General features: G+C 41.9%; 1 protein-coding gene across 1 annotated transcript in view; it reads left to right on the top strand.

The window, feature by feature from the left end:
• Window positions 1-16,862, top strand: part of myo16 (myosin XVI) — a 36,973-nt gene that overhangs the window by 7,431 nt on the left and 12,680 nt on the right. Inside the window, exons 3-7 of the mRNA XM_029459391.1 lie at window positions 6,156-6,226; window positions 6,998-7,141; window positions 12,435-12,543; window positions 14,626-14,750; window positions 14,923-15,048. Of these exons, the coding sequence (XP_029315251.1) occupies window positions 6,156-6,226; window positions 6,998-7,141; window positions 12,435-12,543; window positions 14,626-14,750; window positions 14,923-15,048 (575 nt within the window). The remainder of the gene's footprint in view (window positions 1-6,155; window positions 6,227-6,997; window positions 7,142-12,434; window positions 12,544-14,625; window positions 14,751-14,922; window positions 15,049-16,862) is intronic.

Below are 16,862 nucleotides of genomic sequence, written 5' to 3'. Positions count from 1 at the left end.
TGATATGTATTGATGTTTTCACTTTGCATCAATGATATTGGACTGTTGGTCATTTTATTGATACATCGATCCAGATCAATGTATTGTTACACCCCTGGTATATGGTGTTGTAGCGCTGTAGTGCTGTAGCCGTAGTGTTCCTTTCAGGCCAGCCATCATCTGGTGGATATGTCCTCTTTCTCCAGCCTACAGAGTAGGTAAATACCGTTCCTTGTTTGAGAGCAGTAGAGGGAACAACTCCAGGGATTGCAAAGGGAATGTGTTTTAAGCCATAAATAATCTTTGCTGTCCATAGTTGGGAAATAAGTGTCATTACTCATTTCTCTTCCCACTTGGTTTTAATTTAAATACTCATAGAAGGAACACATCTAAATTGAATTTCAACTTCAAACTGAGCAGTATAGACCTTTTGTGAGGAAATGAGTTAATAAAGTACTTATGTTTCATTCTCGCTTACATCCTTTGATAAAAAAGGTACACTGATGAGTCATCAGGTGAACCAAAAATGTAATATTAGAAGCTCAGAAAAACACGAAGTTACTGCCAGTGGAAACTTTCAATATGCTGCCGGATGACGCAGTTGGCATGAAAGGGATCCCTGCTGTATCAGACTGAGAGTCTTAGGGTTTTAAATTGGATTCCAGTAAAATATATCATGACATATTTCACTACCACCTCTGTGGGCCGAGACCCAGTTCTGTCAAAACCACGACAGGTTTGATGTGCCTTTAATCCCAACAAGCTCTATTGCAGAGAAATATCAACGTTCTCCTCTAACATCCATATTAACCTTTTTCCCTATCTCTCCTATTCCCTGTCTGGTTATATACATACAAATATATAATCTAGAGTGGGGGCAGTAACAATGTGACATATCTTTTCTCTACTGAAGAGGACACCTGAGTGTTGGATCGATGTCAGGTGATGATGGCAAGATGACAAAACAAAAAACAACTCGCTAAATGTTTGGAGTTTCCCATCACTGTACAAACATCCCGACCACTCTGAGTGGTACATTGATTTTCAACTTAGGCTGTGGCTCCGTCCAGCACATTCATTACACGTGTCCACCAGAGAATATAAGACACATAACAAAATACAGTTTAGCATTTACCTGAATCTTCATAAACACATCTTCACACTAGATTGTGATTAATGACATTTGATCGTTGAATGATCTGTGATCATTTAAATATTGATCTTGGTTTAATACTGAGGACTAAGGGGAACTACGAGCACCAGTGCCACCTTGTCGCTGAATTCCTCTGAGGTATTTAGGGGCTTGATCCAATGGACCCGTTTAAACTTCCAGAAGATTGTCTGCTCCGTTTGTTAAGAAGCTTTGCTCCACGGATTTGGAGGTGGCGACTGCGTCAACCCAAATGGTTGAACATTATATAACACCAGACATGGTGCACGTGGTGTTTCTTATTTTAGCCATGTTGTGATTCAGTTTTATGAATTGTGTCAAAAGCAGTGCTCCAAAACATCACTCAAGGCTGAAAGCTATTACCTGTAAACTATTAACTCCGCTTGCTTCACTTCCTCACTTTGGAGAACTGAGTCCCTGCGCTGTGCCTGCAGGATGGATCTATACACACTGATCAATAATGGTAGGTCAGGCGGATGCTCTAGAGTTGAATCGCAAGTGTGGCTTAAAAGAACCCGCAAACCACATATGCACATGCACACACATGTATGAAACCAAACAAGTACAGCAATGACAGAGTAAATAAAATTCACTTATATAAATGTAAATCTGCTTATAAATATTGTCTGAAATCTCATCGCAAATCACTTGAATTGAATTGAATTGAATCAAATCGGAATTGTATCATGGCAAACTTTGATATCAGCTAAATGTGTATCATTTTCCAAAGAATGGATATAATATCGTATTGTGATGTTGTTGTGATCTACACCCCTACCATCCATTACAATACAATGCTAATTTCATGATTCATTCATCATGAAACCAAATGGTTGAGCTTTTGGAGGACATTGTAATATTATATTGTTGCTTTTTCCTAAACAAAGATGTGAGATAACATTTCTTGAATGGTTTTGAAGGTAAAGTCTTAAACAAACAAACACAAACACCCTGGTGTGTTTTCCGTTCATGTTTTAACAATGTAATGCATAAAATCATCTCATTTCTGAACAAGTGGGCAGGAGATGCCCGTTCCATTTTACAGAACTCTTCATACGATAATCTGCATTTAGAGTTAAGCATTATTTTAAAACTGTACAAGTACCATTTTTTCATCACGATCGAAACCATGGAAAACTGTCAATGCTCATTTCAGAAACATGGAGCCGTGAGGTGAGACGGTGCCTCCTGTGACTTTGACTCTGTGATAAGGACCAACGAGACAGGAGCATTTATAAGGATGAGGGATTTGGGCAGAATCTCATATATGGCTGAAAAGGAATGATGCTGTACGTGCAGGGGAATATGCCTCGTCGCTAGATGAAGAAAACTGTCTATATTGCTGTAAATTGCATATTATAGAAGATGCATTACATGGATTGTATTACATTCATGGAATATCACGGTCCAGTAGGAATAAGAAGCGCCAAATAATCAAAAAACAGGCTGAAGAAAGGTACTCGTACTGTGTCTACAGACCGTGATCCTGCAGCGTGTGCGCTATATCTACTTCAGGTTCAAGTTCAACAATGAATAATATTGTTATCACTTGCATGTCTTGCTGTGTAGCTTTGTGATATTATTTCTTAGCATAGGAGGTATATGCGAACGTGTGAGTCGTCAAGGAATCTGAAAAGTACTAATTCACTTGTTCACATGGTTTTAGATGCAATTTGGCTGTAGTTCCAAATGCATGTTTAGAAATCTTCACCTTTATTCAGATTATTGCTCTCGTGCTCTCTTCCCCTTTTTCTCTTTTCCACTCTGCTACCAGTTCCTATCTGGTTTCCATGGAAACTCCACATACGTCTTGAACAGCTGTTTTGCAATTTTCCACAAAATGACAGTCGACTTTGCTTCGCGCCCACTCTCCATTCCCCTCTCTGCAGCCTCCTTATAGAGGGGTAACACTCACAGAAAACACAGACACACACTGAAGACCAAAGCTTGAGATCTGCATATAGCCAAACACCAACTGACATAAAGAGACTTAACATAGAGAGGAAATGACTTGTGTTGCTGTGGGACCAGCGTAATCCCTGTCAACTACATTACAACAGAGATACACATTCTTTACTGTAAACCTGCAGCACTCCAATGATGCTCTGTTTAGATAATGCATGTTCTTACTTTACCTTTTCTAGTTGTATCTAGTTGTATAACTGTAGGATATGATAACACATCTTAATCAGCACAGCTGGAATTCGCCTTAAGCCCATCAGATTGGTTGCTAAAGCCATGTTTATCCATCCTGCTATTGACTTAACATAAAGCCTTCTGTCTCTTTTGGGTTAAAATCCCAGGACTGTGGATTTTGTTCTCCGTCTCTTGTAATGGAAGAACCTTAGCAAGGGATCCCATGAAGGCCAGTATGAACACGAGGAATGATTACATCAAGTAAATCTGGTTTCAATGATCATTTGTGACCCTATCCTTTTAAGTTACACTCATCTTAAAGGAAGTATTGAAATGTTTACCTACTAAAGCTGGCAGAAAGCCAATAGACACAGTGGACACGTGTGCTTCACACAGACTACAACAATGGTTGGTTTTGAGAAACCCGTCAATGGTACAACAGTACTATTGATTCCCAACGGCCAAATCACCAGACAGACGCTTAACTTTTTTTCCTCTAACTGCCTGATGGTCAATATGCACCTATTGACCTTCGACCTCTCTTTAGACACGTTCAATAATGTGCCATAAAGCTCTGGTAGGTTCTCCTATTGGAGACTAACACTAACTGGCTCCAACAGTTGGGAAGTTTTACAAACCAGAGACTCTTCTGACACACTCACAAACATTTTTTTTTTGTTAAGAAGCAAATCATGTGATAAAATGCATGCTTAAAAATCACTGCTCCACATTCACTATGAGCATCTCTGTAATATACTAGTTGATGGACAGGAAAGCAAGAGCATTAGCTATTCCCTGGCAACATCTAGCGCTCAATGAGCCTTAATTGGTGGTTTACAGTCTGAGCCCCGACAGTGTGCGGAGGAGACGGGAGATGATTGTGCAAAAAAGACGGAAAGGTTGGCCAGTTTTATTCTCATCAACCATTTAAAGGCCATTAGAAGACTGGAACATGTCTGTGCACAGTATGTGTTTGTTATGTGTGCATGTGCTCAGTCAATTAACTGATTAGTTAACGGAAAATTAACCGATGATAATTGATAAATGCGAAAGTCAAAACATTTGCTGGTTACAGCTTTCCCTTATTCATGACTTTGTAAACTGAATACTTTTGAGTACTTCACTGTTTTGCAAACTGTTGCAGTCAAAACAAGTAGGATTGCAACTCTCAGGTTAAATTAGGGATTCATATTTTTAAGTTTTTATTAAGCAATTCATTGTTTAGTCTATACAATGTCAAAGAACTGTGAAACACTTCCATCATCGATTCCCAGAGCACAAGATGATTCTGTAAAATGACTTCAGATCAACAGTTCAGAACCCACTACATTGATGTTCATATAAAAAAGAGAGAGAAGCATGTCTTCTCTTTTGAAAAACTTAAACCAGCAAATATTTGAAAATGTTGAGTGTTGATTATTTTTCTTTCAATCGACTTGTTTCAACTCTAAACATAATAAACTATTTGTCGGCCACACTTTGGCTGTGCTAAGTGATGATGAAGAGTTATTTTTGACCCTTTCTTTGAAGAATAAATCATTTTGTCTTATTTTCTAAATAATGAATACATAAATCTATAATGAAAACAAACGGTGTTCGCCTTAATGTATTAAATACTGTAAGTGTGTTGCGCTGGGCGTGTAAAGGCATGCATCACTGTGTGCACACTGAACATAGTCATCTGTGTTTGTGAAATATACACACAATATGATGCAGACACACACAAACACATCTTAGAGGCTGTAGCTTTGTATGATCATAATGTTTAATCAACAGCTTTTTAATGACGGTTTCAACACACTGAACATTATAAAGTAGGATTTCTTGCAGAGCTGTTGTATAGGGGTTCATTTGGAGTTTGGATGGGGAGTCGGAGAGTGAGTCTGTGTGTGTGTGTGTGTGTGTGTGTGTGTGTGTGTGTGTGTGTGTGTGTGTGTGTGTGTGTGTGTGTGTGTGTGTGTGTGTTGGATGAGGTTATTTAAGCAGGTCTTTCTATATAATGACCCTTTAAGTGGAATTACCTCATGGGGGTCATCAATAGGGTTCATTAGCTAGAATTATCATCTCCGTAATTACCATGGTTACGGTCTTCGGAGCCATTTGCTTTGCTTAAAGGCTCTAGTGTTGTGTGTGTGTGTGTCTGTGTGTGGTGGGATTGCGTGACAGTGGTGGCTGTTCTGTTGGGAGAAGGTCTTCCAGGGTTTAGTCAGTATCCATCTAGTGCTGTCAGTTTCAGTGAAATCACATATGTCCTAACCACCTCCCTCTCCTCGCCCTCCCGTTTGTCCATCCTACTCTGTTTATCTGTCACACACTCCAGTACTCTCTGTCTCTGTCTCTTTATCGCTCTCTCTTTCTCTCTTCCCTGCCGTGTTCTCATTCCTTTTTGGTACACGTTTGAATAAATAATATATTGGAGGATTAGTAAAATCACTGCGACCTTGTTTCGCCTACGACTCTCTGCCCCTTTCTTGTTTATGGCTGACTGCGTGAACTTGTTTGTAGTGATTTGTGTTTTCCTCAGTAGATCTGTGTCAGTATGTGAGTGGGTTGTACTGCTCACTGGAGCTTACAGTGTGCGATGTGAATCTCTGTAACCCAGAGGCTTTCTGACCTGCTGCTGGAACAAGAAGCTACCAAACACACACGACCTTAACACTGATCCACACTGACATGTCAAGGACAGTCAGAGGACACTCGACACACATTGGTTTTGATAGTGAGGGGCTCGTGTGTGTGTGTGTGTGTGTGTGTATGTGTGTGTGTGTGTGTGTGTGTGTGTGTTATGCGTCATCACTATCTGCCCTAAGCTCGCCATCTGTCTTCACATACAGCAAGTGTTAACATATGGATGTTTGTTGTGTTGCAGTGTTGTGTCTCCTGAAGGAGGGAGCCGACCTCAACACTCCCATTTCTTCTGGGGGATCCTTGCTTCACCTGGTAACACACACACACACACACACACACACACACACACACACACACTCACACACACAATGTCAACACACACACACACACACACACACACACACACACACACACACACACACACACACACTCACACACACAATGTCAACACACACACACACACACACACACACACACACACACACACACACACACACACACACAATGGGACAACAATGTCAAAGTTAATACTATTTAGATCGATTGGAGATATAAATCCAAGTATCAATTTATGCAATATTTTGCAATATATCTCTCATTAAGATTTGGAAATATTGATAAAACCTCCTAACAATGTAAATGTAATTCTGTATTGAGATGTTAATACATTTTGTGATATAGCACATTAAATGCCTAATAAATAAATGAACTTCAATCACAGTTATTTGTGTTACACACAACACATTTTAATTTCCCCTGGTGTGTATCATCATATCAGTCAACCTCCCAGTTTATTTATTTTTCATTCATTCATTAAGAAATGTTGCAGCAAACACTCAGGTGTGTTGTCCTCTAACATGAGTCCCAATAACCGTTCTCCATGCCTTTCAACACTTAGCATTTTACTCCTGTGGCAATACAAGTATGTAATTGTCACAATTGCTGTACAATACATTTTTGACATATATTAGTTATTATGCAGTGAACCGCTCATGTGTACTGTTTATTGTTAGCAGTGCTTCGGGAAATATACATTTTGGAAAAGTAATTATAAAAAAAATGTACTCTGCTTGCATTCCGCAGTGTGCTCGCCATGACAATGTGTTTGCGGCGGAACTTCTGATTGAGCGAGGCCTAAATGTCAACCTGCAGGACGAAGACCTGTGGACAGCCCTGCATGTAGCGTGTGTGTGTGACCATGCAGACGTGGTGCTGCTACTGCTGCTGGTAAGAAACACAAATGCCAACATGAACATGCGTAATATGAAACAAAGACACACACACACACATGCATGGACACCTATTTGGAGTTTAGTAATTTACTTGTTAATTCCTGCTATTCCGAGCGTGTGAGCTACACATTAGATTAGTGTTTTGGAATGGGTTGGCATTCTAACTCCATGTTTGGAATCAGCTTTGAACCAGTGGCTGTATTTACATTAGTCACCCAGAATGTTCAATCTAAGTTGAGCGTCGTTTCTTTGACGAGGGGTTTTGGATCACCGAGGGTCTGAAACACGACTTTCCATTCTCTCACAAACCCGGCTGAATAACCGAGAAGGAGAATATTTAGAGTGTGGGCATTAGCATGATATCAAAGCGAGAGACCGCTCTGTGGAGGATGTTCCCAGCTCTTGTCGGGTCTGTCTTGACGAGAGCTGTGGTTGTACTGATTAGGTCCATAACGAGAGCGGGGCCAGCTGCAGGGGAGGGCATGCACATCCAGCCCAGTCACTCTGAGCTGGGTCTGTTCTGCTGTTGTTGATTAGACCCAGGGAGGGTTAACTGCAGTCTGGAGCTCCATAGAATCCACTACAGCCTGGTTCTGCTGATTGGGTCCTGAGTGATTGCGGGGGAGGAAAGAGACGTTCCTGAGAGGAATGGATATGTTTGAAGAGCTCCCTGGCAAAGGATGTGCAAAGTGGATCTGTCAGCCAGGAGTGACTGTGTGACTGTTGGTTCATGTGTATGTTGCATGCGTTTAATTTCCCTCAAAGCAAAGATTCATGCAGGCTGCCTAATTTGTAGAGCATGGTGTGATATAGATACGCCAAATGCAATTTATGCAGTGAGTTATGCTTTCATGATAGGAAATACCATGAGAGAGAGAGAGAGAGAGAGAGAGAGAGAGAGAGAGAGAGAGAGAGAGAGAGAGAGAGAGAGATAATTCTGCTCCCTTGGAGGCAGTAACTAAATGTCTCCCATACACTACCAATACAGAACCAGTTTCTAGTAAATGAGGTCACATTTTCAGAGCTTATTCGAGCAACACCAAAATGTTTCTTCCGCTTTCACAGCTTGAATGTCCTTTGATACTTAGTTCTAATTTATTTGACCGCATATACTTCTACGTGTGTGTGTGTGTGTGTGTGTGTGTGTGTGTGTGTGTGTGTGTGTGTGTGTGTGTGTGTGTGTGTGTGTGTGTGTGTGTGTGTATGCCCTTGTACATGCCTGTGAGGTTGTGAGTGGATACTTGAAATGTATTAATTTTCAAAATGATGCACAGTTGCATGGACTGTTTTTTCCCCCCTTAGGGCAACATAAGCACTTGAGTTTCTTTTACTGGTATAATCAGCAGGAAACCCCAATGCTCTTCCTGTCTAAGGGTAAAAATAGCCTCAGTCGAGCCATATTTCCGATAGAGATGCAGTATCCTTTTTCTTCTATTCAGTCCTTTTTGACAACCATCTTCTCCACCACGGCCAGTGCTCAGTCATTCTGCTATGTTCTCATACTGCGGCCTTATCAGAATCCTAAGTGGAAGATCTTCTCTCTGAATATAACAGGTTTACTTTTTTAATGAGAAGCGGAACAGTGGTCGTGCCAGAGGAGCTTGACTGGCAGCTTTATCTTCGATTGGCAATATGTACTAATCTATTGTGTCCTCTTCTTCCTGTGTTTCCCCTCCCCTCGTCCTCTGCTTCTCTGTCCTTGATTTCCTGTCACCAATTCCTTCCTTGAGAAGCGTAGAGTTTTTTTTTTTTGCTGACAGAGATGTTACCAAGCTTGTCTTGTGGGGGAAGGAGGGGTGAGGGGGGGGGGGGGGGGGTTGATGTGTCCATTGTGGCTCTGGGTCCAGATTGGCAGTAATGTTAATTCTCTTATCTCCTTCCTCCAAACAGCAGGAGAGGGAGTAAGCCTAAACTGTCTCATTCCCAACCCTTTTCCAAATACATTCCTAAAGCCATTCCCAGCTCCAGCTCTGGTAAATGTTGGTGATTTAGACCCTGGCAGGATTAACTGGCTGTTCAGACGCACAATAGAACAACATGACAGGGTGTGTAGTCTTTATGAATGAGTCCACAAAAATATTACAGTGTTAGTGTAATACCCACTGGTGAAAACAGTCTGATTATCAAACAAAACCAGACGTTGTCCAGTATACTTGGACTTCACTCATACATATAAATATATACATCAACAGAGGCTCGCCATCTCCATGTGTTACCTTTTAGCTGACCTTCTTTTCAAAGCCCCAGCCCACAAGATACTTAGCAAATCTTAGTCCTATTTCTATTGGATCAATTATATCTTCCTAATTTATTATGAAACTCTGAACTGAAAAGATGTGCTAAATGATTAGACTTAATTGCAGAGTTGCCCGAATTCTGCTTCAGTGTGTCCTTGAGAGAAAGTACACAAAAAAAGGACTCTTGAAGAGCATAACAATTAGTCTGCTGTCTGAAACTGTTTACCACGGCAACTGATAGTTCTTTAATTATGTCCTCTTTTTCTCTGTCATATACTATTTCTCTGGTATTCTCTTTCAGTCCCTTAACTTGTGCTGGAGAAGATGTAGCGATGCAATCATTTGATCCCTGGGAGACAGGTTCTGTACCAAAATGTTATTTCTCATCTTACTGGTAAAAACCCAGCGGGGTTACAGCTGTAGGAGTGACCCACTTTCCCTGCTTGTAAATGATAAATTGAAAACTTCTGAACTCTTGATTCCTTTGAAGTCAAATGATTAACAGTAAGCCCCCGGCCGCACTGAACTCCACTTCACACCAGTTGAATTTTTTGGGATTTTCTGTTGATAATATAGCCCTCTGGGCTGTGACAGTGGGACTGCCCCATGGAAAAGCTTTCAGGGCATGTCTGCTGCTTGTTATTGATTCTGTGGCAGTCACTGCATGTAACAACTGCCATTATGAACCACACGGACAGCGTAGTATAAGCAGATTTCCATCTCTGTGACGATCGAGGCGGATTCATCGTAGTGTAGCTGGGAGCGTGTCGGGGTCAGAAGCCAACGTGTTAACCCCTCGCAGCCTGCGTGGCTGCCAGCCAGCCAGCACCGACTCGTTTATATCTGTCAGCACATGTCATGTGAGCTCAGACACATAATTAATGTCTCTGGATCAATGGCCCTCACATCATGCTTCCTTCACTATAATCTGTCTTTTTGTGTGGCATAAAAGGAACTTCAGATAAATGATTTCCGTAGTGAGAGTTTGTTAGTGTTGTCAAATTGTGTTCAACCAGGCTCAGGAGGGCAAGTATAGCATTTTGACATTCATTTAGCACATTTTTCTCATGTTGTTTACTGGCTTGTTCGTTTTGAAAGGACCAATTATAAAAGCAGATTTGCAGTCTGTCGCATGATTACGTCCTGGTGTGAAATCTGACTCACATTTTTACAGACCAATTCACAAAACACCTCAATTTATGCAACTGAATGCTTCCATTCAAATGATGGGTCTGAAGTATGAAGTAGATAAATACAAAAGGTATCAAATGAATTACTCTATTGGCATCTGTATCACTTTAAGGGTACTGGTACTGGTACTGGTACTGGTACTGTAATTATTTTAAATATACCCAGCCCTTCTCCTGACAGATCTGTCTTTCTGTCAGCTGATAACTTCATCCATCCAGACCTCTATTGGCTTTTACTGGACCTTGAAGTGAATTGTCTGTGTTAGCACCCCCCTATGCAGCACACACAGTCACACACGGCCACGCACAATAACACACACTCGCATGTTAACAGCGGAGTGGAGCGGTCAGGTTTATGAGGAAGTTCATTACCACACAAATCTAAGGAATAGCCGTCCAAATTTGTCATTCGAAAGAAAAAAGGGAGGGATGGGGGATGGAGTGTGTGTGATTGTGGGGGTAGGGGTGGGTGGAGAGGGTCTTAATAATATGCACTATCTCTGACTCACTCATCTCATGTCTTGCTCTTCAAGCTGTGCTTCACGTTGCGATAAGGTTTCTTGTTTCCTTGTGAATAGTCACGACGCAGCAGGCGATTAAGTTTTTAATGTTAATTAATTCCCTTTGTTAACCCCTAACTAACCCTTATAAGTGAGCGAAAACGGCTCCCAGCAGACAACACAGATGGGTGCAGTGCACAATGAAAATGCAAAGCTCACCAGAATATATTCTCTGATAACTGGAATTGACAGCATTGTGCAGCCTTTATCACACTGTAATTACTCTGCATTTCTCGGATGAAAAATGTTTCCTCTGAATACCTGTAAAAAAACCAAAATTTAAATTGGGGGGGGGGAGAAAGTCTGAATTTAATCGATTAACAAATGCAAGGTTGCACCGATGGTTTCAGTCTCAGCGTCCTTGTGGTGTTGCTGCTCAGTTTCCAGAGCACTAAGGTTAACAGCTCTTGTGTTGTCAGCTGTCTCCCTCCTCGCATTTTCAGCCCTCTTCCTCCCATTTCTCCCTTCCCCAACCCGTGCCTCTCTGTCTGCCTAAGGACTAGGTCATAAATCTCTTTGCCACACTGCAACTCGGTCGTTAGAATTCTATTAGCTGTAAATATTCAATAAGGATCCTCACTTAGAGTCCCCTGTCCCTGTTATCAGACCTGGTCCAGCTACGATCGTTACACCGGCCTGTCTTTTATGGTTAAGTCAAACAAAAGGAAGCGATTTATACCTGGATGCTGACAATTGCCACTTAAAAGGATGTATGTTACTTTTTAGCACCCAACCCAAGAGGGCATGATAAAAAGGAAAAGGACAGAAGGAAAGTCCACAAGTACATGTTGCGTGTCTTGTACACATTTCTGCTCTACTGGTAAAGCATTGCAACATTTTTACAAATAACGAGTGCAGTAAAGTACCTCTAAAGAAAGTCAATCAATCATAACCATATTGTGACCAACGACTATTGTGCTGTCGTCAAAGTGAAAGTCATGAAAGGAGCCCGAGGAAAAGCCTACCATGTTATCTCACACTATAAGAGAAGACTGCTCGAGCAGGGTCTTTGTTGAGTACGTACACATTAATCTTGTCACACTCATCCTGACGAACTCAGGTAACGGTAACCAACGCCCTCGCTCTTCACTGCCCCAACCCCCCAAGGCACTTTTTTTAATGAGTTCTTTAATTCACTGTAGTGTTTGTTAACGTCTCCATAGTTCTCCTCAGGTACACGCCTCTGGGAAGCCCAGATAATTTTCCACCACTTCATCATCGATTCAAGTTGTGATGAATGGCCTCGGTTAAACTCAGTTTGTTTGTGTCTCCTCTGCTTTCTTCTGCCCTGCGCGTGGAAGGCCGGGGTGAATGTTCTGCTGCAGGACGTCAACGGAAACATTCCTTTGGACTACGCCTCCGAGGGAACTGAGACCAGCTACATCCTCCGAAAACACCTGGAGGAAAATGGTAAAGCTCTTTGCAACTCAGAGGGACATTTCATGTCATTTATCATGAGCTCCATTAACAGCTTGATTCAATGAAATGAGGTGGTTCATTTGCATGTTATCACAGCCCTTTCAGAAAGAGAAAAACGAAGCATAAATATTTCATTTCCGTCTTTCAGGAATCATCAGGGTAATGTGAATAGGTAATATGTAATGCTCGCAGTTAAACAGGAGGTGTTCCGTGTGTGTTTGTCTGTGAAGGTGAAGTACACCCACAGGCCTAATGATGGTGGATTGCGATTGGGGCACTTGTCTCCCACGGAGAAAGGAGAAGGTCAACACAGAAGCTGCAAATAACAGAGATAAAGGCATAGGAGGGTTGGAGGCACACGGAGAGGAACGTGGTGGAGGCACAGACATAGTGGCAGAGGGAGAGGCAGGAAAAGTGCCAAAGAAATACAGAGAGACGCGCAGAGAAAGGGGAGCCAGAACCGAGCTGACAAAGCTAGACAGAAACGAATAACGACGATGATGGAGGGGTCTTCCCTCATCCATCTGCCACGAGCTCACATGACAAATGCCAGCTTCTGACTGCAGACAGCTAACTCATCAAAGCTCAGACCACACACACACACACACACACACACACACACACACACACACACACACACACACACACACACACACACACAAGCTCACTCTCCGACTCCCCATCCACTTAATTTTTTTGTGATTTTTCTCTGCTACTGTCTGCCAGCCCCCATGGTGATCTCTCCCTCCTGCCTACTTTTAGCTCCCCTGATACCCCCCCCCCCTCCCCCTCCATCACGCTGGGCTTTGCCACCATGAAACACTCACGCAGGCTCACTCTGCCTCTGTTGCTATAGCAACTTGGTTGTACAGTCTCCAACCCCATCAAGTTTGTGTGTTTTTGGGACTGTCCATGTGTCTCTACATTATGGAGAAGTAGAAATTCTGTTTTTGTAGCCGAGTCGTTCTGAGTTTCATGTAATACTGGATTACCTCAAGTATTGGCACAGGAGGGAATAAGAAGGATGTTCTGGTATGGTAATGTTCCTATGAGCATGTCTCAAAAAGCTGCACACCTTTTGGCTCTCATTTGTTTTACAAGGACAAACTCATTAAAAAGTCCCATTAGTTAGTGCCCTAGAGCTTATTCGAGTGAAATATGGATTGATAATCAATCCAAACTATTATAGCAACCAAGTCAAGCAAGTCAGGTCTACTGTGTGTATGTGGTTATGGAGCGGTGCATTGATCTTCATAGTTCAGGATAGACCTTGTGTTAGCTAAGGTGGCCTTGAACACTTAGGTATTGGACAACGTCCTGATTTTCTTATTGAAGTGTCATCAACATCAGAATCACTTCGAGCCATCATTCGATCTGCAAGGCTTTGGTTTGAGGTTTCCTGTGTGGCGTCAGTGCACACAGCCAGCATCCTCCCTAAAACTGCATACTGTAGTTGTGTTGTAACTCAGCACTGACACTGCACAACCCCTATCAGAGAACACCATGCTAAACACCAATCCAATCCTGTTGAGAAATTTAGTTCTGCAGAAAAACCGGGGATTATTAAATGTAGCTCATCCCTACATGTTGCAAACGTCAGTAAACTAACTAGTTTGTTCTAAACAATTAAAGCTTGGGTTTAAATGATTAGGTAGACACTCTTGCTGAGAGTGAGATAGATAAGAAGATTGAGACCATTGAAACCAGGAAGCTCCCGCTCAAGAAATAGTCCAGTGCGCAGCGCCGCGTAAAACTGCAATTTATCATTTTTATACTTTGTTTGTGTTCAGATTAAATTAGATATAACACGTTAATTAGTCAGCTTTAGAGGTGTAGGCCAATTTATTTTGGATGGAGTCAAGCTAGCGGTTTTATCGGTTTACAGTCTTTATGCTAAGCTACACTAACCATCTCCTGACTAGCTTTATTTTTAACACACAGATATTAGAGTGCTATCAATATTAAGAAAGTGAATAATAGTATTTCCCAAAATGTCTAACTATTCCTTTAAGCTTGACAACTAAAGACTTACTGTACCATATGTCTCAATTGTGTTTGTGGTTTTCTTTTTAGGAGTGGATGTTTCATCCATGCACGCAATGAAGACACAGAGATCCAGCAAGATGCTGTGTGATGTTAGACAGCTTGTAGCCACGGGGGGAAGCCTCAACCAGCCCAATGATGACGGGGTCACTCTGGTAAGTAAGGTCAAATGTGTGTTAGTGTTTGTGTGTGTCGACCTTTCTTGGTGTCTCTCTTTCCCTTGTTAGGGTTTGTTCTCTTTCTTCAACCCAGTTTTTATTGGATACTGTGGTTTCCCCTTTTTCCTGTCATAACCTTCTTGTTTCTTCTCTGTCTCTCTCTCTGAAGCTCCACATAGCATGTGCCAGTGGTTATAGAGAGGTGGTGTCTGTGTTGTTGGAGAGTGGGGCGGACCCTCATCCTACTGACAACAACTTCTGGACCCCTCTGCACCTGGCTGCTAAATATGGACAGGTAACTCACAGCTGCTCAACAAAATGTTGTTGACATTCATGAAGTAGTGCCCTAATTTCAACTCGTATAACGCATTGATCCGATGTGATTGTAGTCATTAATGAAATAACGAGGAAATTATTGATGGATCGCTTGTTCCTCTGAGGAAGTTGCCTTCAGTTACCCTGCACACATTCTGATAAACTTCTGTTTTTGGGTCTATTCATCAGAAACAGTCAAACTGCTGGCACAGAGCAGCACTGCAAATGCATTTGTTACAGCATTTTAGATTAGCAGTTTAATGGTCTCTCTTAGAGGAAAAGAGATTGATTTCCAGATGGGGCAGAGGTGAGCTTTTGGAGCGATGAGAACTGGTGATTTGGGAGGGGTCTAACTATGAAGCAGTGGCAGCGATCACGTCCACATCTTGCTGACCCAACTGGATATTTAATTACATCTCTGGGCTGTGTGCTTGTGCTGCTGACAAAGAGAATTTATCCATTTGGTATTTAGTCGCTCTCTAGTTCTTTTGTTCATCTACCCTGAAGCCATATTTTTTCCCCCCACTAGAGTGTGTTTTAAAAAATATTGCTTCCTCTGTTACCTTGCAGCCTTTCTCTGTTTTATACACACGGATCTTTTTTTTCTTTCTTTCCTCTCGCACGATTCCTTCATCTAGTTGATGGTTGTAAAAAATAATCGTTAATCAGTGCATCTTAATGTACAATCGTCTAAATGGAATAATAACGTCCTTGTGTCTCTCTTGTTTTTAAGACCTGCATACGCAATTACTCTATATGTCTGTGTGTGTGTGTGTGTGTGTGTGTGTGTGATATGTTAGTGCATCTGACTTAAGAGTGGCCGTCTAGAGGGTTGGAGAATCGATTGGTTTCCCTTACAGTGCTAAATCACCTCAGCCATCAGCTCTTTACTGGTGCCAGTGCTTTGCCTCCTGCATACCAACTACTCCCTGAGCCTCCTTAACACTCACTTCCTGTCACCATTCCCTTATACTGACAGTGACACGTCAGTAATGTAAGACATTGTGTGTTCAAGATGTATCCAGCCAACTAGATCACTGGTCGCACTACGAAGAGGTTTTGCTGATATGAGGCACAAGCAGACTGTTGCCTGGAAACACTTGATGGCAACTGTAATACTAGCCGTTAAACCCAAAGACCCCTTTCTGCAATGTGGTGTATGTACTACACCGACCCTTTAAGAAGATACATGACCCTATTACTGCAGCTAATTAAGCTTCCCTCTCTGGGTCTTGTGTTAAGTTGGACCGTGGCTCTTGGCGTCCTTGGTGTGAGTCGAGGTTTTCCAAGATGTGTTCTCTTGAGAGAAGAATTTTAAATGGTTTGTTCAAACAAAAACTACAGGATGTTTAAATACAGCCCTACTGGGATGGGATTAATTCCTTCAGTTTTATAATGAAGACACATGTGAAACTTAGGGCAATATGGCAAACACCTGAATCGGTTTAATTATCTAAAGTACTTTAATTTTAATCTCAAGACTTATTTTCAGCTCTGACAAATGTCTCTTACCAGAAACTGTTCCGTCTATCCAAATCTACATCAGCTATGAGGTTGCTCTGTCCCCGCTGATCCCAATATAATGACCTTTTCCTGATCCTCCTGACCCATTTAAAGGTTCAGATCTTGTGGTGCCACTGACGTGTTGTCAGTATTTATAGGGTGTGAGTGCAGCTGACAGGGTTTGTGGGCAGTACAGATGCTGTAGACTTATAACCAAACAACTGTTGACGTGGGTCAGAGTCAGAATACTGAATGTGCTGAGTCACTTACTCTACTATAGTATAAAGAAGT

Source organism: Cottoperca gobio, chromosome 21, assembly GCF_900634415.1.
Source record: "Cottoperca gobio chromosome 21, fCotGob3.1, whole genome shotgun sequence".
NCBI lineage: Eukaryota > Metazoa > Chordata > Actinopteri > Perciformes > Bovichtidae > Cottoperca > Cottoperca gobio.
The sequence above is the reverse complement of the archived record's forward strand: the minus strand, read 5'-3'. Positions and strand labels throughout refer to the sequence as shown.